At 36.0% G+C, this 23,661-nt stretch overlaps 1 protein-coding gene across 7 annotated transcripts in view; it reads right to left on the reverse strand.

The window, feature by feature from the left end:
* KDM6A (lysine demethylase 6A) overlaps window positions 1-23,661 on the reverse strand; it is a 204,290-nt gene that overhangs the window by 9,377 nt on the left and 171,252 nt on the right. For all 7 annotated transcript variants that reach the window (XM_059386257.1, XM_059386259.1, XM_059386256.1 and 4 more), the window contains 6 exons: window positions 22,693-22,757; window positions 22,542-22,616; window positions 21,657-21,805; window positions 15,168-15,282; window positions 12,036-12,223; window positions 11,094-11,235 (listed from right to left, as the gene is read on the reverse strand). In XM_059386257.1, the coding sequence (XP_059242240.1) occupies window positions 11,094-11,235; window positions 12,036-12,223; window positions 15,168-15,282; window positions 21,657-21,805; window positions 22,542-22,616; window positions 22,693-22,757 (734 nt within the window). The remainder of the gene's footprint in view (window positions 1-11,093; window positions 11,236-12,035; window positions 12,224-15,167; window positions 15,283-21,656; window positions 21,806-22,541; window positions 22,617-22,692; window positions 22,758-23,661) is intronic.

Consider the following 23,661-nt stretch of genomic DNA (forward strand, 5'->3'; position numbering starts at 1 on the left):
AGGGAGTTAATAATGAACAATTTGCTTTAAGGTATAGCCAAAACCTCTGTGCTTATGATAAAGGTTTTATTATGTAGATAGGGTAATAATCTATAATATGTACCAAAAAAGGGAAAACAAAAATGTTGTTAGTTTTAAGAGCTCTAATCTAGTCTAAGATGTCAGGGGCTTGCTTGATCAGAGGATTCATCTAGACCACTGTGAGAGAGATTTCCAGGGTTCTTCCCATAGAGCTCTGAATTTACTTGTTAGGAACAGAGACTAGAAATCTATTTTAGCAAGAGTCTCTTGCTGATTTTTATGATCAGGAAGTAAGAAATCTATTTTAGCAAGAGTCTCTGCTGATTTTTATGATCAGGAAGTGCAAATCTCTTACTTCATAAGTGGTGAAACTGGAAACAAGATCTAAAATTTATAGCATTATCCTTCAATAGACATTAGTATTATACCAACTTCATGAATCACATTTTTATGATAAAATCCTTTAAGAGACTATAGAAAGCAAGCTTCGGGGGGAGATAAGAGCAGATTCTAGAGCTAGATTGCTTGGGTTCAAATCCCAGCTCCACACATACTTCATATTCTCTGTGCCTCAATTTCCTCACTGCAAAAAGAGGACAACTAACTGTTACTGCTATTATGAGAATTACAGGTGTTATATAAAATGCTTAGATTACTGTCTGGCAATTAGTGATCAGTATTTAAATTCAACATGTCAAATGCTTAAAATGTGTTAAAAAATAATTACTAAACCTAGTTTTTTTTTAATCTGGAAAAAAAACTGTGCAATGAATGCTAACTAAAAGTATAATAATTACACCAAAAAGAACATAGGACAGATTATTTAAAAGGTGTAGTCCATAGCCCATGAGGTCAGGATTTCTCACTGGAGGCACTACTGTTATCTTGACAGGGAAATTTGTTGTTGTGAGGGGTTGTCCTGTGCATGGTGGGATGCTTAGCAATACCCGTAACTTCTACCCACAAAATATCCACAGTACCCCTCCCGTTCAAATCTTGCCACTACCCTATGTGCCCTGAGGAAGGGGGGTCAGGGGAGACCAACCTACCCACAGTTGAGAACCACTGCCCTAGGTCCATGAATATTATACCTGAAAAACAGAAGGTGACTGAGGTTTCTAGAATATTAGTATTAATAATTATAAATTATAGCTATCATTTACTGAGTGCTTCCTCTATGCTAAGACACATAATACTTACACAAGGTGTATGAGAAAAGGAAACAAAGGCTAGTAAGTTTGGTGATCTGCGCATGGTCCCCACTACCAATAAATGGAGCAGCCGAGATCTGAAGGCAGACTGGACTCCCAACAGCTACACAGTGCTGCCCTGCCTGTAGTAATACCTCACTGAGGTATCAAATAGCATAGAGCCAAAGACTTAGGAAAATTACAAAGGAAAAGAAAATAACAGACATATAATGATCACATATACACAAAAGGCACAGAGAAGAATAAAGCATTAATACTGTGCATATAAAATGGCACATTTAAAAACAGATCTTAAAAGAGTGCATTGTAAGTGGTCCAAAGTATGACAAAATGATACGACAAGAACTTAAGTTTGTGGGGAATGGTTTTCAATGGACTTGATACTTCTGAAATTTTAGAAAATTTATTTTCCAGTACTGGCTTATAAGGTATTAGTGTATTTAGAATGTGTATTAACTCAGCAGATTACAGGGAGATTGATAAGAGAATGTATATTCTGAAAATTAACCTTCTACTCCTCAGCATACTATCTAATATGCTCCTCCTAAATCTGAAACTGCCTAACATTGAATTTTTCAGAGGAAAATGGGTATTTGGCATTCCGTTTTTGACATTTGAAAATGTACTTAACTACTTACCATCACAGCAATTTAAGTGGAACTAACAAAGTAGGTGGTGAAGGAACCAGTTTCCAACGTATTAGAAAACATACTATCATTACATTAACTTGCTAACAGCCCAACATGATTGCAACAATTTATACCATATTTGTTGGACTTCACCTTATCTACTATTGAGATTAAATCATTCAACTGCATCTAAAGGAATCTAAGTATTGCGAAAGCCTGTTACCTACAGGGAAATCTAATCAGTACCACCAGTCTCCAGAGCTTACTTGCTAAACTATCATTTGATTCCTTTTCAAGGGTCTTGTTAAAAGGCATTATTTCAATGCTAAAACATAACGAATATATGAGTCTTATGAAAGTGAAGTTAAAAAGAGACTGAGCACTATACAGGGAGAAAATGTAGGCCACAGCAATGCACCGCAAATATTTGAAAATGGGAATCAAGAATTTTCGAAGAATGAGGTCTCTCTTAGCTCAACTAGTTTAAAATTAAAACCAGAGAGTAAAAACTGTATACTATGATGAAGATGGATAATCAGCATCAATAATCTCCCCACCCTCAATTTTAGGTTTTAAACTGCCTATTTTAGTAAAACTTCACTCACTCAAGACCTACTAATGAAAATACCTATGACACAGTTTATACTGGAGCAGAATAGGCATTTAAAGTATGTTCAATAGTTCTCAAAAATGTACAACCAAAATAAAATTTTGAGAAAACAAAACCAGAATGTGGAACTCTGTATGAAACAGAGGTACGCTCTCCTACAAAAGCAAAGCAAAGCAAAGCAAAGCAAAGCAAAGCAAAGCAAAGCAAAAAGGAAAAAAATCATGTAAAAAGACTTAAGATTTCAAAGAGACTAAAGATACAACAATTACATACTGAATTCAGTGTGAGCATCATAGGGGCTCGTGGAGCAGGGAGAGATAAAAGCTACAAAAATGCATTTTTGTATAGTTAGGGAATTTCAAATGTAGACTGTTTATTAGCTAATTACTATTGAATTTCACATTTTTTTACGTGTGTTAAACAGTACCGTGGGAACACAAGAATATCTTTATTCTTAAGAGATGCAGGTTGAAGCATTTGGGGTCATGTCATAATGTTTGCAAATTACTTTTTCATATGGCTCAGCCCAAAAAGTGTGTGCATATGCATATGTGGAAACTGCTAAGTAAATGTGACAAAACCTATCTGACGACTCTAGGTGAGGTTATATGGGCATTTACAGTACTATTCTTTCACTTTTGGTAGATTTTTTAAATTACAAAATAAAAAGTTGGAGGGAAAGTATAAACAAGTTTGGGAGTGGGGGCATGAAGCAATGCCTTAAATGCAAATCTGATATATTTTTAAAGGATAATAGGGTATTCATATGGAAAAAATGTCACAGTTCAATGAGTTAAAGGTCAGTAGCTTTACATTTAGAGAGTCTTTCTTAATTCATATCTTTGTATAGGCATTGCTCTATTTTAAAAATAGCTAATGGTTCAGAAAACTTAACAGCCAGCACCTTAGGAGGGTTACCTGTCAGCCAGGTGAAAGCTACAAATGTGTGTACCAGACTCCTTTTCTCAGCAATAGAGCCATGCAGTCATCTGGCTACTTAACAGAGATCCCCACTACAACATCACAGGAGGAATTCAAGTTCTGCAGGTCTGACATCCACCAAGCTGGTAATCACTCCCCACACCTACAACATTTCCTCTCCTCTTCTATTACCCCCAGTTCATCAACAAGTATAAATATCCCACTGCCTACCCAAGGAAAAGCCCCACAGGCAGACTTCTCTTTCACCTCCACCACCCAATCACCCTCTAACCTTTGTCCCTCCTCTTATCTGAACTGTGTCAACTACCTTCTCATTTCTTCTTCCAAATCGTCTGCCTTCCATTTATTGCTGAATCTTGCTGCCAAGTGATCTAACATGCAAATTTGACCATTATTAAAAAGATTTAAAATTCTTTTTATTTTTTTTTTTAAGAGAGAGCGAGTGAGTATGCGAGTGAGTATGCAAGCATGCTAGGGGTGGGAGGAGAGCAGAGAGAGAGAGAGAGAATCTTACACAGGCTCCATGCCCAGCACAGAACCGAATTCCGGACTCCATTTCAAAACCCAAAGGATCATGACCTGAGCCAAAATCAAGAGTTGGATGCTTAACTGAGTCACCCAGGCACTCCTAAAAAAGATTTAAAATTCTCAAGGCTTCCCACTGGTGGCTGCTGCCAATGTGAAGTCTACCTGAAATTTTTAGCAACCTAAGTTTAAATCTATACTCTTCAACTAATATGAACAAAGTAGGGCTTAAACCTAAAAAGACACTTAAAATTTTGGCTAAAGAAGGAGAAACGAAGTTTGCTTATAATATATGGGGGTATATGGAATAAAGTCCATGTTCATTTAGACAGTTAAAGGAAATCAAAAGAGAAAGTTATTCACTGAGCTTCCACTAAAATTCTTCTAAGGAGTTAGGCTGTTAACTTTTTAAGTCAAGGTTATTGCATTGTAAAATGAAGGAAGTAATAATCAAGATAATGAATATTCTTTTGACTCATGCCAATGCAAAAAGTACTTGGAAGAACATGAAGTGGAGAATGAAAATTAGTGTATTTTAGTAAAACAACTAGGATGTAGAAATTGAAAGATGATTTACTCAGATAAAGTACTTAATGGAATTGCAGGACTCTGAAAGACCCAATTTGAACCTGGGAAGTGCAAAGAAAAAAAATTAAGATTAATGTTGACTTGTTGAAATAACAACAGGTAGTAACAGGTAATTCATTCTCAAAATGATAATGAGGAATTAGAGGGGGGCAACAGGAGAGAACATCACTCTCCCGTTATTAAATCACTCGGTGCCAACATAGTACATGATCTATTACTATACTCCCACAAATTTTTCATAAATTTTGCATAACCTCGCTTGGTGTTGAAACTTGACCTGTGGCTTTTTATAGTTTTTGCTTATCTCATAAGGGTGACTGTTTTACTGCAGAAATATTAATGTGTTTGATTCTAGGATACTGCCATAGACCTCACTAGAAGGACAAAATATATATGCACTGTATTTCTTTTCTAAACCCAAAGAATTCTGAACACAAAACCACATTTGGCCTATGGGGTTCAGGATAACAGACTATGGAGGTACACACTATTACTTCTGTGAGGCCTTTCCTTAATGTTCCCCTCTCTCAGAAGTGCCTTCCTCTGTGTTCCCCCCATTTTTAAAACCAGTATCTTCATAAGCAAAGATCCCATATTTTAATTCACTATTTCCCCATTTACTATAAGTGGCCTGAGAAGTGATCAAGTCCCTTTCTCCCTCAGCATAGTATCACACCACAACTCAGTTCACAATAAATATGAAACAAATATGAAAGCATGAAAAGAACTGGGTGGAGCTGAATGTGTGAGTGGATGTGAAGGCACAAGGTAAATTTCATTTATGTTGTTTCTGATTAATACTTAATTATGAAGACCCCCAAATTTACACATGGTTGATTCACAGTATTTAGAACTAAAAACAATAATTCAGGAAGTTAAGGAAGAGGACTATTTTGTATATATATCTTCTCCATTCCACTTCTTACATGGAGCTGATAATTTTTTTCTTTTAAAATAGCCTACAATTCAGATGTTCAATATATACTGAGTTAATGCTTTCCTAAAAGATAACTCAAAAAAGGAGAAAGAAGGGGGGGCAATGTAAAAATTATAAAATAGAGTAGCAAAAATAACGGAAAATTCAAGCACACATCTAAATGCAGTATTGGGTCATGGGCTGACAAGGTTAAGTGGGGGTCAGATCTGAGGCACAAATGGGAGATTTTAAAGAAAGTTTGCATTTGTGCCTTTAGTATAGCTAAACATACTAAGCTTAGTTGGTCACTGGTAACCTCACCAAGAGAACTGCCTGGAGCATATTTAAGGCAGAAAGCCAAATTGCTATGGATGGTGGAGTGGACAGGAGATGAAGACAATGACTCTAGCCGAGGAAAGAAATAGCAAGGAAGAACCATGACTTAAAAGAATTGGTATAGCTCGCAAGCTAGGAAAAACCAGTATCACTTCCTTCGTTGGCAAGATATTAGGCTTGAAGACCAAAGCAATGATGGGGGTACAATTTTACAGCAAAGCTGAGCTTATGGAAAAAGACCCCCTCTATTCTGTAACAATACATTCCCCATGCTATCTTCTGACCTTCATTTGGTTCACTATTTGCTTTTCTTAAATAGAAGTATTTCTCTAAGCTCTGTGGCCAACTCCCCACCCCACTTCTTTCAAGGCAATCACAAATGGCTAGATGGAAGACCCTCTAGTCTGCCAGCTCTAACTCTGCTCTCTAGAGATCTGTATTTTGTACAACTTCCGCTGAACAGCTCTATCTATTTTATTGGCTACTCAAACGTGCCCAAAATGAAGTTCTGTGTCAAAGATACATACAAGTAGCTTCCATACAAGACAGCTCTGAGCATTTAGTCCTGGCTTTAACCACCTGGGCGACGCTGGGTTGCTGAGAGGTAGAACTCAGATACAGTCTGGGAAGCACTTTTCTTAGTGCTCAGTTAAGTACCAAACTCAATTTCTTTTTATTTTTACTTGTATTTTTAGACAGAGAGCATGTGAGTGGTGGGAAGAGGGGTGCAGAGGGAGGAGGAGAGAATCTTAAGCAGATCTGAGCACAGAGTCCAAAAAGAGGCTTGATCTCACAACCCTGAGATCTTGACCTGAGCCGGTATCAAGAATTGGACACTTAACCAACTAAGCCACCCAGGCATGCCCCCTGCCAAATCAATTTATTAACTAGCATTATTATTGAAACCACGTAGAACCCAGAATTGAAAACCCAAACTAACTTTGATTCACTCATTTCTCTTACCATCCAAAATCTTATTCTGTTTATTGAACTGCTAGAAAGAACTTTATAAAACTCAAATTAGATCATATTACTTAAAAACCCACCAAAAGCTCTCTAACAAAACAGACTTATGTTTGGTACACAATGCATGATCTGCCACAAAGAACTTCTACAACTCCACTCTGTTCTACTACTCACACACATTGTCCTCAAGCTAGAATGTACCACCACATATGTTAACAGAGTCATATCATATATGGGTTTAAGATCATACAAATAGCCAGTAGGGAAGAAGTCAGGAGAGAAGAGCGAGAGAGGCAGGTGCTGGGGACAGAAGAGCAAGAAAAGATGACCGGCCGTGAGTATGCACCTGCTGGTGCTCTGGGCAGGAGGAGAGCTCCCCCGAGCCTCGCACCAAGTTAGCAGCCTTACCATGCTGAGTATGATTGTAATAGCACAACAGGGCCTCTCCACGTAAACCAACAATTTCACCTGGTACTCAAGTGAAGAAAAGAGATTCATTCCCTCACCAGAGGAATATGTGACTGTGCAGGACTGAAGCAGACACGTTATGCATTACTTTGTAGATGAACTGAAGCATCTTCCTGATGGCACGAGAGTCTGGTCTTAAACTGGCTTTAGGTGGTATTCCTCTGTCCTCTTTCCCTTCACTGCCTCCACATCTTTACCCTTTACATCAATTACCTGCTTTCCAGAATACACAGACTTTTCTGATTCCATGGAGCTGGGAAGAATCCTGTGGGGATCTGTTGTTGTATTTCTTTCAATGTATCTATTTATATGCACTTTTACTTCAAGACAAGACCTACACCAGATACACACAGACAAACATACACCCTCTCAGTGCCTACCCTAGAGTCGTATATACAATCAGCCAATATTCATTAAATTATGGAAAGTACAAATGAAAGAAAAGGCACAATGTTGGCTGGAGAAAAGTACGTTTTTGGTTAACAGCTGAATGATTATGTTCTAAGAGGGACGTTTATAAAGCAAAGCTTAGGGGTCTGAATTTATATTTATAGTGAACATTTCAATCAATGTGAGGACAAAAAGAGCTTGCTAATCACATCTCATGACAACTCCAGCTGGGAGCAGAATTCTTAATATAATGAGGAACACAATAAAGATTCAAATGACTGAATATTTTGTAGCACAGAGTAAAAATGGGAGTAAAATGAGTATGTAAGTGCATTTAGGTTAAAAAATAAGGTAGGTATGAGGAACAACAGTACCATGGGTAATTTTAAATTGAATTACTTCCAAATTGTGTGTATCCAATTTCAACATAACCTTATAACAAAAATGAGTATAAGTGTCAATGCTCAATATTTCAAAAGTTAAGAGGAAGGATGATGATAGACTGGAGGGAGTCTAGAAGGATGACAAGGATGATGGGGATGGAGGGATGAAAACGATGATAGAGGCGAGAGATGTTTAAATTAATGAAGACCAGGTAGGAAGAACAGAATAGGACAACGATCTTCCTTGATTCCTTTTTCCCTCTTGCCACTTCCTCCCCACATCCTGCAACATATGAGCAAGTTCTGTGAGCTTTAGCTCCACCAAAGAACCTAGTCTGATCCCTCTCTCTACCCCCGTGGGTAAATGTCTGTCTAGGCTGGTCTGTCCTGTTCCAACTGCCTTCTAACTATCCACCCACAACCCCTGGAATCCATTCTCTACAAAGCAACCAGATTCATTTTCTTAAAAGTTTAAAACAGAACCCATCAGTCTCCTGCTTACAATCTAACGGTAACCTGTAACATCCAGAAGTCCATGTCCAATCTAGTTCCTACTCACTTCATTGAGCTTACTGCAACCCCCTTCTTTCTCTCATTCTGCTATACACTGGCCTTCCTGTCCTACAAACATGTCAAAGCTATTCCTAATTTAGCCATTCAGGCCTGAAGTGTTCTACCCTTAGGTCTTTGGTTGACTCCATCTCAGTATTTGGGTATAAACACAAAACTCATCTTCTCAAGACACCTTCCTTGACTACTGTAGAAAAAGCAGCACTCCTACCCTCCCCCCCACCGCTACCCAAATATTAGGCATTTCATCTTATTCATACTACCTGTTAGTAATTTATTTACCTGTCTGGTGGTCTCTCTGTCTTGCTCTACCAGAATTAAAAACCCCCGAGGGGAGGGGTTTTAACTTAAACACTGCACAGAGCTGGTTGTTAAACATTTGTTGAATGGGATATATTTTACACAAATCTGAAACATATTTAGGGAATTAGGACCAAATGACAGGGAGATCTTGGGCCAATCTGTAAAGAATTTTCAAGAACTACAGTGAGATAATGAAAATGTTCAACAAGCTGCTAGATGACCACAAATTATGGAGGCTACAGAATAGATTACTGCACTTAGTAGTAGATTTGACTAAATAACCTTAAAAATCCTTTCCAATTGTGAAATTCTAATCTATCTAAAATGTAATGAGTCACTTTTTTTAAAAAATTAACATATAATGTATTATTACCCCTAGGGGTACAGGTCTGTGAACCGCCAGGTTTACACACTTCACAGCACTCACCATAGCACATGCCCTCCCCAATGTCCGTAAGTCACTTTCAATCTATATAGCTGTTAGAGAAATGGTTTCTATGCTGTACCATCCCTGTACCTTCAGGGGATCTGAATCAGCCTCCAGTTTATGCCTATCTCAAATTTACTAAACATCTTCAGCAACTTTAAATCATTTTTCATCGAAAAGTAACCCTGAATTTGCCCTTCAGAGCAAGGAACCACTGTCAAATATAGTAAGATAAATGGATAGACAACCCCTCATACCCTACTGCCAATTACATTTACAGACTATGGTACCCAAGATCCAACTTTTTAAAAGGATTTGTACATCATGTGATGTAAAGAGCACGGGGTATTATATGAATTACTGTCTATCTCTGAAACTAATAATATACTATATGTTAATTAATTGAATTTAAATTTTTAAAAAAATATTTTATTTTTATTTGACACAGAGAGATCACAAGTTGGCAGAGAGGCACACAGAGAGAGAGGGGGAAGCAGGATCCCCGTTTGAGCAGAGAGCCCAATGTGGGGCTCGATCCCAGGACCTTGAGATCATGACCTGAGCTGAAGGCAGAGGCTCAACCCACTGAGCCACCAGGCGCCCCAACTGAATTTAAATTAAAAAAAAAAAGGGGGGGGGATATGTACATTATTTGTTATGATTTGGGTTTTGTTACCTTTTGTCTCCCCTACTACTTCTGCCCAAGACTACTGCAACTGATAAAGGACTATACTGTAAGATAATCTAGAGGTGTGTTACCTTGACCACACATTTTCTGTTTGAATGAAATTTTGGACTTAGGTTTGAAATCACTTTATTAAAACAGGACTACTTTCAGAAGACAGTATTTTGAAAACATATGCTGACCAAATTAATATAGCTACAGGAGAAATAATTATAAGCACTACTTTAACAAAGATTGAAACTATAAATATTTTATCATTGAGTATAAAGCAGTGTATTCCACAATCAGTTTCTGAGGAGATCAATTCTTTAGAAGATACTGGTCAAACAAATAAGTTTGGGAAACACATTATATAACCCTCCTCCTTTCCCATTCACAAAACATACCAACACTTACAGTCTCTAAAATATTTTACAAAAACTATTAAAAGAATAAAGGACTTGTAAAACTTTATCTAATCCATCATTTTTCCAGTATTTCTTTGACCAGAATCACCCACCTTTTCAGGGTAGGGGCAAGAGTGATAGAAAATACACTTTAGGAAAACACTGCTATATAGCACTGTTTGAAAATATTCTAAATTTATTTATGAACTAGCTAAGATAGAAACTGACAATACATGAGAAGCTTAGTACGATATATATATTCAAATAACTTGTATTAGGTGTTTAAAGCAGCTAAGAAAAGGGACAATTAGAAGATGGATGATTTCATTAAAACAATTTAAAAATGGCCATTTTAGTTAAGTCCCTATATTAAATGCTAATTTATCTGTACCAGCAATTATTTTGTGATGCCATTCTCTCCCTCTGATACCAAGGGCAGTCTTTCAATATTAAAACTCAAGTTCTCCTAGATATCAGGTGGCTCAGAGGGTAGTGGGGAAGCACAGGCTTGTGAATCTACTGGTTTAGAATAATTTGTGTGCCTTCATTTCTCTTTGTACCACAGTGTACTGACTATCTGGAAGGGAAAAATATTTTTAATGTGTGGATTCTCATATTACATTTTACTAGACTTCTGGACCATTTTGTTGTGATGTCAACATATGGCGGGGGGAAGTACTGAATAGTTAACACTCCCCAAAAAGAGAGGGACTACAGCAGTTTTAGAAAGCACTTACTTAATCATTTCAAAAAGCTTTGGATCTGAGACCTTGATATTTCGTGCCATATTCCAGGAAAGATGAACCATGGGTACTATTGACTTCACACTTTGCAATTTGTTCCATTCGTACCGTTCCACTGCCAATTTATACTGGCAGGCTAGGAAAAAAAAAAAAGTTATAAAATAGCAACCCAAAGTACCAAAAGATATGAAGTTACCATTATCACCTTCTCAGATGATATCAATACCAATTCTGAAACCTCAAAAGATTATAAAACTAAGCTGTTTCTTTGATAATTATGACAATAATAGTGAACATATAAAGAGTGCTTACTATAACTATGTGCCGGGCATTGTGCTGAGCTATTTTTACACATTATCTCATTTCATCTTTACCATTACCTTATTAATTTTATTATTCCCATTATACAGATGAAGAAATTGAGGCCCAGAGAGGTTACATAACTTGCCCAAAGTTGCAAGAGCCAGGTCCTGGTCCTAATCCAGGTCTTTCTGGCTTCAAAGGCCTTATTCTTATTCTGAATTATCTACCGCCTGAAGGCATGCATAATTCAAACAGATTTTGACATAATAGGGCTATTCATACAACATATCAGATAAAAGAAAAAATTGAAAAGAATGAATAACCACTCTATTTTGCCTTCTCCCATAAAGGGTTTCCTTTATAAAACAAAATCAAGCACTCTAAAAATTATTAAAAGTGTATCTTCCTTGTATACAAAGACATAAATTTGTTATTTGCTGAGATCTATGGTCTTTAAATTTCTACCTGTTCATTTGAATTTAATTTCTTGTACTACAAATTAAAATTTTATTCAAGGAGACAGAATTCTTCTTCCTATTTCTAGTGAGTTATATTCCAAGAAAAATAAAAAATCTATCAGATACAATCCTTTAAAAATTAATTTTTTTTTTTTTAGCATATTCTTTAAAATACCTGTAAGTGGACCAACATTCCAAGCAATGTTGTTGCACCAGCCAATAGCCTGAACCCAATGAACAGTGCCTGCATTTATCCAGACCAAATCTCCAGGTCGCTGAATAAACCTATACACTGGAACATTTGCTTCATAAAGATCTTCAAGGTTGGGCCACCAAGAACCCATGAGGAAATTCAAATTGTTTCTGAAATAAAAAATAACGCAAATGGATCAAATACTTTAATAAAGCTCCTTAATAAGACTGGAAAACAAGGTCAAAACTTCTTAAAACATGCTCATTCACACTCCATTGTAACTTAACTGCTTGTGCAGTAAGAACTATCATATGTAATGTAAAATTAATTACAATTCAATATTGAGTAACTTACTCCAAGATCAGTACTACTACCTTCGGTTGATTTTTCAAAGATCCAAACGAAATCCAAAGCTCCTTTTAAGTAACAGTTATATACATTAACTTTGAATTTCATTTCACTAAAGGTTATTTGACTGAACACTTTGTCCTGGAGTACCAAGAAATCTCTAAAAGGTAAATGGAAGGTGGAATTGACATCAAGTCACTTAAGTCCATAAACAGGAACACTATGGCAGATATAATTAACTATTAGGAACTTTCATTTCTGAGGCAAAGTGGAAAACAGAATGGTCTCTACCGCTGTTTTGAATTCTAAGCAGGAAAAGGAGACAGGATGTCAGTCTCTAGAGTTTCAATACTAGTTAAAACTATGCAGCTGAAAACAACTTCATAAAAAATGAACAATCATACACACGCACCACCAACCATCATCACTGCCACCACCACCAATATACTTTGGAAACATTCTATGGATCTTACTAAGCTTTTTACTTTAAAATCTGACTTCTTTTTCTACTTCATCATGATATAATATGAAGTATATTTTAAACTAGAAAGCAACTTTTCCTTCAAGAGAAGTGTATAAAATTCAATTAGCTACATTTTGGGGAAGGAAGAATGTGCAGAATGGAAATGTTTCTTTCCTTTAGCGCTAAGAAGCAGGCTTTACTGTCCCATGCTAAAGGATACAATAAAGTGTACCTTGAAATTATTTTCATTAGTTTAAATTTAATTTTTGTTTTTGTTTTTGTTTTTGTTTTTTGGTCTAGATCAAGGGTTGGCAAACTATGGCCCATGGGCCAAATCCAGTTCACCTCTTTTTGTAAATAAAACTTTTATTAGACCATAGCCATGCCCATTCATTTATGTATTATTACACATGATTTCTTATGTACCTCAGTGACACAGCTGTGACAGAGACCATATAACCTGCAAAGCCTAAAATATTTATTATCTGGACCTTTATGGAAAAATCTCACCAACATTTGATGTAGATGCAATCTCTGTCTTATTTTTCTCCTTATAAAAATGCAAGCTGTTCTTCAAAGCCTAGAAGACTGCCAATGTAGCCTATCTGCAAGGGGATATGGGTGGGCTTACTGTTTGTAAAATGCTCAGTAGATAACGGTCCAGAAAAGCTTGCCTATGAAGCAAAATATGGTTACAAACACAAATTCTATCCCTACCTCACCAATGTGTTACCACCACAACATTGGAGAAAACTTTCTATTCAAAAGCAAGCAAGCAATTGAGTAAGCAAGACCACTGAATAATCAACAACTAAGTTAAAAAAAAAAATTAAAGTTACCCCAAAAAGCAAGCATCCTTTTTATCATACACGGGTCAGTATCAGTATCAGTATCAAAAGCTGGGGTAGCAAGTGCTATTCCTGCAGCTTAAATTTACCTAACCCTTCATTCTAACTTTGGATTTTTATTATACCCAAGTTCACAATTTTTAGACATCATCTGCCTCTTCTTATTACCTTTATTCCCAGATTACCTCCCCATTAGGTAGGAAAGACAAACTAAATCCTGAAGAAAGCCAATGTCTACTCAGAAATAATGAACAAGGATCAGTGTACTGTGGTTGTAATAATATACTACCATCGCAAAGTTTAAGAAATAAAAATCTTTCTATAGCACAATGGAGATTTCCTACATGACACTGCTTTCTCTGCTACCACCAGACTACTGGTCCATGAAAGTAAGCAGAGATTAGTGTAGATCAGGTTATTTCATCAGAGCATTTCAAATTTTAAAATTTCACATCTTTCGCTTTCTTATATGAAACGAAATCTGTGTGTTAAACAGTAAAAAACAGTGAAAGATAATTATCTTTTGCTTCTATTTAAGGAAATTATGGATTAGTGTGGGGGTTTTTTGGTAACTATATTTACACTTGTTACTAAACAAAGATCCAGTAAGCCAAGAAAAAAAAATTAGTTTTGAGAGTCTCTCATAATGTAATGTTTCTGGTGGTCCCCTCGTTACCTTCTTGGGGTGGGGAGAATAACACCATATATATGTATAATTTATGTTTTTAACCATAACAACTTTTCAATATTAACTAACTGAAAATAACAGGCACTTACATAAAGGAGTACTTTCAAAAAAAAGGAGAGAGAGTAAGTTTCTGTTTAGACAAACAAGTTTAAACCAATGAAAATAATTCCAAGGTACTCTTTAACATAGATAAGAAATAAAGGAAGGCTATTTCTAGGACCTTAAGGAAAGGAAATGGAGTTCCTTCAATTAGAGAAAAAATCTGAAGCAGTTGGTTAAATTTTACAGAATTCTTTCAAAGGACTAGTTGCCAGTATAGTTCTAAAAAGAATTTATATCATGGTGATATGACAAAGAGTGTATGTTTATACTAGAGTTATTAACAACCTATGAAGGTGCTATATTACAGAATTCCTTCCACTTCTAAAACCATTCACAGTAAAATAATTTTTCTGGGAACACATATCTTCCACATGAGCAAGTATATGTATCAGTTGTTCAGTTAACCTAATAAACAACTCAAACTTCCTATCTATTAAATTCAAGACTGTTACTACTGCACAGAGTGGTGTCAAGGCATCTTTTTTCAAGTATTCTTGGTAATACAAAGGAACAGACTTGGAATAAAATCAATTTAAATGAATTTTTTTGCTGAGGTAAGTAAAAACTGGTTACATACATTAGGATATCCACATTAGTAAGTTGTCCTTTATAATTACTGTTTTTGAATAATTATGTTTAAAAAAAATTTTTCTTTGGAAACCTACTTTTCACAGAAGTCATTCAGAACACCCCAATAACCTTCGGGGACAACAAACCATTCACAGTCACCTGGACCAATATTTATGTTAACTGAACAGAAGTTGTTATTTTCTTGATGACCTGAAATGAGAAAAGAAAAACAATTATCAGCATACTATAAATTCTATAGGAAAATGTGCCTTTAGAAATAAGACCTCGGAAATGTTCAACACAGAATGTTCTGGTGGTATTCAGCTGTTTGTCATTATTTTTGTGTCTAGTTTTAGAGCAGAGTTTGGTCAACTCCTAACTTACTCAGTAAGACCTTCTGCAGAGGTAGTCTACATCATGGCTAAAAGCTTAGGTTCTAGAGCCAGGCTCCTAAGCTTATGTGAACCTGGGAATGTTGCTAAACCTTTCGACTCAGTTACCTAATATAGAAGATTAGAAAATAACAATTCCAATAAATCACTGGGCTGCTTTGCGGATCAATGAAATAACGACTGTTTTGAACAGTTCCAAATATAAGTAGTAAGTGTTAACTATTATTGATATCATTACCACTTCTTTGTGAACTAATCTCCATTTCTCACAAGTAGCATTAGGACATCAGTAAAGAGGCAAGAAATATGGTTTTCAAATGGAGCTATGGGAATATTGTCAACAAAAGTGACAGAGTAGGGGAACTCTGGAGAACTCTTCAGAAACAAACTAATTTCTAGAGAAAAAAAAACAAACCAGTAAAACTACCAGAAGTAACCTTACTGAACTCTGGGCAGTAGTCAAAGGTTTATAGCAACCAAGTGAATGCCTGACCAGAAAGAACTTATAGTAGGAGACTTTTATGTCACTTTAACTTACCTTATCCCCACCCATATCACTAGTGTGTGGCAATGGACTTAAAAAAGTAGTCTTGTGTTCCTAGTGTGTCACTGGTTCTGGAGGGAGCAGAGTGGATCTTGTTCCCAAGATAAAAAATTATTTTTCCTTTCAACTTGACTGGAGTTTCCCCCAAAGACTAACAAAAGGAACTTCATCCTATCAGGGCAAGTGGTTCAGTGGAAAAGGTTTCCCCCAAAACACTGAAAGGCCATATGAACAAGCTGGTGCTCCCAGGGGCAAAAAACGAAGAGTTGGGGCAAACCGCAGACACACCAATGAGATTTGGGGGGAATAAAGGCTTTGAAAAGCTCCCGTGAATACTAGAGAATTCAGAAAGCCACATGCATACCCAGAGCAGGTCGTATGCTCAGAAATACACCTAAGACTATAAATTTTAACTTCTTGTTAATCTTTAGGTGCAGTGCAAGCAAGAAGGTAAAGGCTAAAAGTAAGACCATAAGTGGCATGACTAAATGTAAAAGGATTGACTTAACACAGGAAATCTGCAAAGACCGGGAGAATTACTTTTTCTTTTCTTTATGTTCATTTTCCCATTCTTCTTTCTTTTTTGGCACAAAGCACTGAAGGAAATCTCTGTGAGGTCACTGGCTAACTGCTGAGATAATGGAAAAGAAACTTCAGTACCCACACATGCCAAGGAATACAGTCTTTGTGAAAATACTGTGGAAAAGTCACAAAACAGACAGACAACTGCAGCCCACAATAAGCAAGAACAAACCCTGGAGAGGGAGAATCTGATTTCTGTAACAGCCACATGATAACATTCAAAATGTCAAAATATTAGCACAGTACCATGCTTAAGGAACAGAGATTTCAGGGACTACATTTGACCGAGAATACAGTCTTATTTTGTTTTGTTTTGTTTTTTTTAAATCCTCAGAGTCTGTTTTCACAAAAAAATTGAGGCTTTCATCTAAACAAGAATGTATGGCCTAATCACAGGGGGGAAAAAAGAAGAAATAATTAACAAAAATTAGTCCTGATAAAGAACAGACAATGGATTTAATAGCTTTTTAAAATCAGCTGTCTTAAGTATACTTCAAAGAGCTAAAAGAAACCCTAAACAAGAACCACAGGAAACAAGGACAATGAGGTCTCAACAGAGATTGATAAAGAGATGGAAATTATCATAAATAAAATTTTGAAGCAGAAAATAAAACTGAAATTAAAAATTCACTAGTGGGTTTCAAAGAGCAGATTTGAGAAAGTTAAGCAAGAATCCACAAACTTGTAGATAGAGCAAATGAAAGTAACCACCATTTTGAGAAGAAAATAGAATGAAGAAAAATTAACAGAGCCTAAGGGACCATCAAATACAATAACCTAAGCACTGTGGGAGTCCCAGAAGAGGAAGAGAAAGAACAGTAGGAATATATGAAGAGGTGATGGTCCAAAACTTCCCAAATTTGACAGAAGACATACATCTATACATCAAAGAAGCTAAAGAAACTCCGAAGTAGGAAACACTTAAAGAGATCCATATGAAGACACATTAAAGTCAAACTGTAAAAACCCAAAGAGAATTTTGAAAGCAGGAAAAAAGAAGTGATTTGTCACATACAAAGGATTACCAATAAGATTAATAGCTGATTTTAGATCCAAAACCATGGGGCCAGGAAGCAATAGGGTAACACATTTAAACTGCTGAAAGAAAGAAAGAAAAAATTAACAAAGCACTCCATATCTGGCAAAACTATTCTTCAAAAATAAAGGAGAAACTAAGATATTCTCAGATAAATAAAAGCTGAAAGAATAGAAAGACAGTAATTGACAGCCCTGTGATGAAGAGATAAAGCACTACAGTAAAGGTAGCTACCTAAGTAGGAAGATTCACACTTCCCAATTTTGAAACTTACCTCAGAAGTACAGCAATCAAACCAGCATGGTACTGGCATAAAGACAGACATGTAAATCAAGGAAAGGATATCAAGATTTCAGAAATAAATCCATATATCTGTGGCCAACTTATTTTCCACAAGGGTGTTAAGACCCTTCTACAGAGAAAAGAATAGTCTTTCCAACAAATAGTGCTGGGACAACTGGATGTGTAAAAGCATGAATTTGGATCCTTAGCTCATATAAAACCACATGTAAAAATTAATATGGAACAAGTATCTAAATATAAGAGCTGGAACTATAAAAATCTAAGAAGAAAAATAGGGGTGAAACTTTACAACCCTGCATTCAGCAGTGGTTTCTCACATAAGATACCAAAAGCACAAACAACCAAACAAAAAACAGATAAACTGAAATTCATAAAAATTAAAAACTTTTGTGCAAAGAACACTATCAAGAGTATGAAATAACAACTTAAAGCACAGGAAAGAATATCTGCAAATCATGTATCTGGTAAGGGGTTGATATGCAAAATATAAGCTCCTACTACTCCACAACAAAAAAACAAACAACTGAATTTAAGAAATGGGCAAAGGATTTGAACATACATTTTTCCAAAGTGGATAATATAGACGGTCAGCAAGGACATGAAAATCAAAACCACAAAGAAAAACCACTTGTCATCCATTGGGTTGGCCGTAATAAGAAAAAAATAGGAACTAAACAGTGTTGGTGAGGAGGAAGAAAAATTTGAACTTTCATACATTGCTGCCATGAATGTAAAATGGTGCAGCTATTGTGGAAAGCAGTTTGGCAGTTCCTCAGAAATTTCGTTAAACATAGAATCACCATATGAACCAACAATTCAAAGCCCAGGTATACAACCAAAAGAACTGGGAACAGGGATTCAGACAAATACTAGCACATGAATGTTAACAGAAACACTATTCACAATAACTAAAAAGTGGAATCAATCCAAATGTCCGTCAACTGAAATGGATAAACAAAATGTCCTATATATCCACACAACGGAGTATCTGGCCATAAAAAGGACTGAACCATGAATACGATACAGATGAACCTCAAAAACATGCTAAGTGAAAGAAGATAGACACAAAAGGGAACATATTATATGATTCCATTTATATGAAACATCTAGAACAGAACCAGAAAGCAGCAGACTACTAGTTGCTAGGGGCAGAAGGAAGTGGAAATGGAGAATTAATGTTTAATGGGTACGAGGTTTCCTTTTGGACAGATGAAAATCTCTTGGCACTACACAGAAGTGATAGCTACACAGCACAGTGAATATACACTAAATGCAACTGAACCACATAATTTAAAGGGATTAGTTTTGCTGGGTCATTTTTACCTCAACAGAGAAAAATGTAGCTACTCTCACCATTCCTTGTATCTTTCATGTATGAGAGTATGAGGTGAATATGGTAATCTTAATACCTACAAACTATCTCCTACCATGGGTAGATGGTTGGAATTGTCCATAGTGTAGACTCCAAAATAAAATTTAGCACTCATCATAATTAGAGGTGCTGAAATCCCACTGTCAAATTCAAAATGTTTTGGGATACAGCCTTAGAGCATCTCTATAGTTTAGAACATAACATGACTGATCATAAAGTCCATGAGGTAGGAAACACATTTATCTATGTAACTCCAGGAATAAAGGGTTTGCCCCACAAGGAAGTATTCAAAATAATTTAAAAACTAAACTAATTAAACTATCCATTTCTTCTAAGACCAAGCTGTCTAACAGAGTAATCACCTGAAATGGGGTTTATATGAACTGAGATGTGCAGAAACTATAAAAGTACACACCAGATTTCAAAGACTTAATATGAAAAATAAATGTGAAAAATCTCAACTTTTATATACTGATTACAAGTTGAAATGGTAAGATCTGTATATACTAGGTTAAAATTATTTTCACCTGTTTTACGTTGATATGACTACCATAAAACTTTAAATCATCACAAACCTGTAACCCTATAACAAATAATATATTATATTAAAAAAAAAAAAAAAAACCTTTAAGTCATACATATGACTTGCATTACATTTCTACTAGACAGCATTACTCCAAGGGAATTCCTTAGAGAATTCTTCAATGTTCCACAGGACACTTCTGAAAAACTAATGCCTTATATACAAACTGAAAAAAACCCCAAGCAGTTCAGACACAGGTGACTAAATAATCTACCAGGTTTGCTTTTCCCCTGATTTGTAATGAAAAACTGTATTCTTTTTGAGTTGAGGGTATAATTCAAATTGGAGAGGTTTTCAATTTAAATAGATCTTAGAAGAAACAATCCAATACTGCATACATAAGAAAAATGAACTCTTGGGGAACCTGCGTGGCACAGTTGGTTAAACATGTGACTCTTAGTTTTGGTTCAGGTCCTGCTCTCAGGGTTGTGAGATCAAGCCCCATGATGGACTCCACTTGAGATTCTCTGTCCCTTGCCCTATGCCCCTCCCTAAAACAAATCAATCAATCCCAAACAAAAGAAAGAAAAAAGAAAAAAAGAATAGAACAGAACTCTTAGAGTTCAAGTAACTTGCCCAGTATTTACACCAGTGCCTAAATGGCAAAGTGGGGAGCACAGAGTTCTTCTGCCATTTATTACAGAACTGTTTCCACTTTAGCCAACTATGGACAAAATATCACAGAACTGGGCTTCCAATGGCTTGAGGATAAAAACTACTACAACCTAATGGTTCTACTCCTGGATGTACAATATAATATTCTGGGAACCTTCTTTAAATTTACGGTGCCTGATCTCAGTAAAAGAGATTCCAATGAGCAGTCAGGACTCGTAATCCATTGACCGATGTTACCCAGAAGCAAGGATAGGCCTATTTTGAAACAGCTTTGTAGCTACAATTCAATAAGCAGGTGACAAAGAAGAAAGCAATCTGTTTTTCAAACCATGGCTGCTTCAAGTTGCACACAGAAACATCTGATGATGATATGTAGCCTATAGGCACAGGTATACAGGTGAACTTGTAACCACCAGTCATCTGCCCTAATTGTTAAGTATTTTGAAAATCACTCAGAAATTTCATGTCAATCCAAGGAAACACAAAGAAGATGGTACTTTAGCACTGGACAGAATTCTTAGCTTAAAACTAATGCAATTTGTTTTACAAATGAAGAAAAAGACCCAGAGAAGGAAATGTGACCTGTCAAAAGTGACAAGCCGAGTTAACAGAGTCTGGACGGGATACCAGGAAGACTCTAGGAATGTCTCCTCATCAAGTGATTTGTGTGAACTGTGTGTGTTGCAGCTCTGTTAGAGGACTACAACCTCTACTTCCTTATTTAAGTGAAATACAATGGAACAGACCAGAAAATGTATTATTCTATGAAATTGTTCTTAAAAATACACATACGTGCACAAAGTCATAAAATATATTTCTTAGTGTGACTATGGCGAAAAGAAAAGTTCAGAAAAAACTGTATCCCATCACTCTGCAGAAGACGGAATCAGCAACAGCCTCTATGCCACAGGGATTTTCCCAGGAGTGCTCTAGTAACCCCTTTCCAGATTAAACTGCTATTGTTTCAGGACTATTCTATTAAAAAAAGATAATATAAAGGGGAAAAATCTTAATATGAGTCAAATCTTGTAACAGGAGTAATTGTTTCAGTTTCACTCACTGTAAATGAAAAGAATCTGGTTCTCTTTTGCATGTTTCACATTTTGATTAATTCTGTTTTTCAAGTGCAGAAGATAATGTTAGTTCATAAAAGTTACCTGGTGTTCTGCTTCCTGGAACTTTCATGTATAGTTGAACTGTGTTCATGCCCAGTATGGTATGACCTACGTGGCTTAGAAGATTTCCTGCTGATACGACACGCACAAAAGCAGGAAGTTTAGTCAGCTCATGTAGCTGCAACTTCCATCTGCAATAAAACAACAGATCAAGAGTGAAATCCTGCTACAAATATTTGTGGAAGTTAGCCATTTCTTCAAAAACTTTGTGTCCCAATCTGAAAAATGGCATAGGAAACACTGAAATGCTTAATTTTTTCAATTTTTCCAAAGAAAACTTCCTAATGAAAAAAGGCATAAATATTACGGAGTTAAAAACAAAACAAAAATACTGAGTAAATGAAAAAAAAAAAACAAACCTTCCTATTTTTGTAACTGTTGTATAATTCTATAACACTGTCATTTTTTTAAAAAGATTTTATTTATTTATTTGACAGAGAGAGAGAGAGATCACAAGTAGGCAGAGAGGCAGGCAGAGAGAAGAGAAGGGGAAGCAGGCTCCCCACTGAGTAGAGAGCCTGATGCAGGGCTCCATCCCAGGGCCCTGAGATCATGACCTGAGCCAAAGGCAGAGGCTTAACCTACTGAGCCACCCAGGCACCCCTTTATAACACTACTGTACATTATTAATCATAAAATGTAACTTTATGATTGTGTACTTAGCCAGGGTCTTGATGAAAACCTGTGAAAGAGATTTAAGTTAAAAAAAAAAACTTTGTAAAACTTAGCAAAAATAATGTATCTGAAACTTGTGCATCAACTTAGAAAAATGGTAAGGAAGGAAAGAGAAGAGGAAATCATAGACAATTCTCAATCTTGCAGATCTCTTTGCATCCGTTCACAGAAAATACTACTACAAAGACTTACTTTTTGTCATCAGACAGGTCAATGTTGGTCCCAAACTTTATGGTTTTAAAGGGTCCTTTCCTCCTCCTCCCAGAACTTAAAAAAGAGAGAGACAATATCAGAAACATGTCTTTTAAACAGAAATACTAAGTGAATATTAAAAATGACTTACTTATCTGAAGATGTAGATTCACTATCTGAGTGGTCTTTATGGTGACTTCTTTTCTCATTTTCTTCCTATAAATTAAGCAAAACACATTCTAGTTCAGTATTCCACAACCAGCTATCCTTTCCATCATGCAACTATAAAGTTCACACAGAGATTGATGGTATTATCTATGACTGGAAACTGAATTTCTATAGGCCTCTTTCACATGAAAATTTCTTCAAAGACCACACATTAAATAAAGACTCAAGGAAAGTCAATGGTCACCATCCATAGGCAGGTATCCAACCTCCTCAGCCACAAAGTTATCTTATAGTTCTCTTAGTAACATTCTATAAGGGGGAAAAAAATCTATAGATTTTCATTCTTGCCCCATTTTTAAGAGGACAGAATTATTTTTTTTTAATTGAGAGGCCTATCCATCTTGATTATAAATTTTCTAATCTAGCAGCTGTATGTGGATAATTATATATGTGTAAGGGTAGAAGGTTAGATGTTTTCTATTTTTGATTACAGACAAATGGAAGAAGTTCTCCCTGGGTTAAAGCTTTTCTTCCACAATGAATTATACATGCATGGTAACACATTTACATTATTAAGGAAAATAAGTGCTGCATAAATATAGGTGCTTTTCAACGCAAGTACTACTATTATTTACAATTTTGGGGTCACAGACACAGTATCTCTTTACATTGTCCTACTATTTGAGTTAGCAGTATTTAGTACATTTTGGCCTCCCTCCCTTTAAATGTATAGTCTCTAAACATTTGTCAAATTTTTCATAGGTAATGGTCCATGCCTTCAAAGCACACAAAAAGGCATCTTTTCTTTGGTTATGGATCCCATCTTATATAAATAACCTGCCTCTTATGATCTTTGCTTTTCAACTCCTCCTCCAAATTTTCCTTTCATGATCCCTGAATCTTGCTTATTACTTATCCTCTTCTGAACCTAATACTACCACTACCACATAGC

Source organism: Mustela nigripes, chromosome X (assembly GCF_022355385.1).
Source record: "Mustela nigripes isolate SB6536 chromosome X, MUSNIG.SB6536, whole genome shotgun sequence".
Taxonomy (NCBI): domain Eukaryota; kingdom Metazoa; phylum Chordata; class Mammalia; order Carnivora; family Mustelidae; genus Mustela; species Mustela nigripes.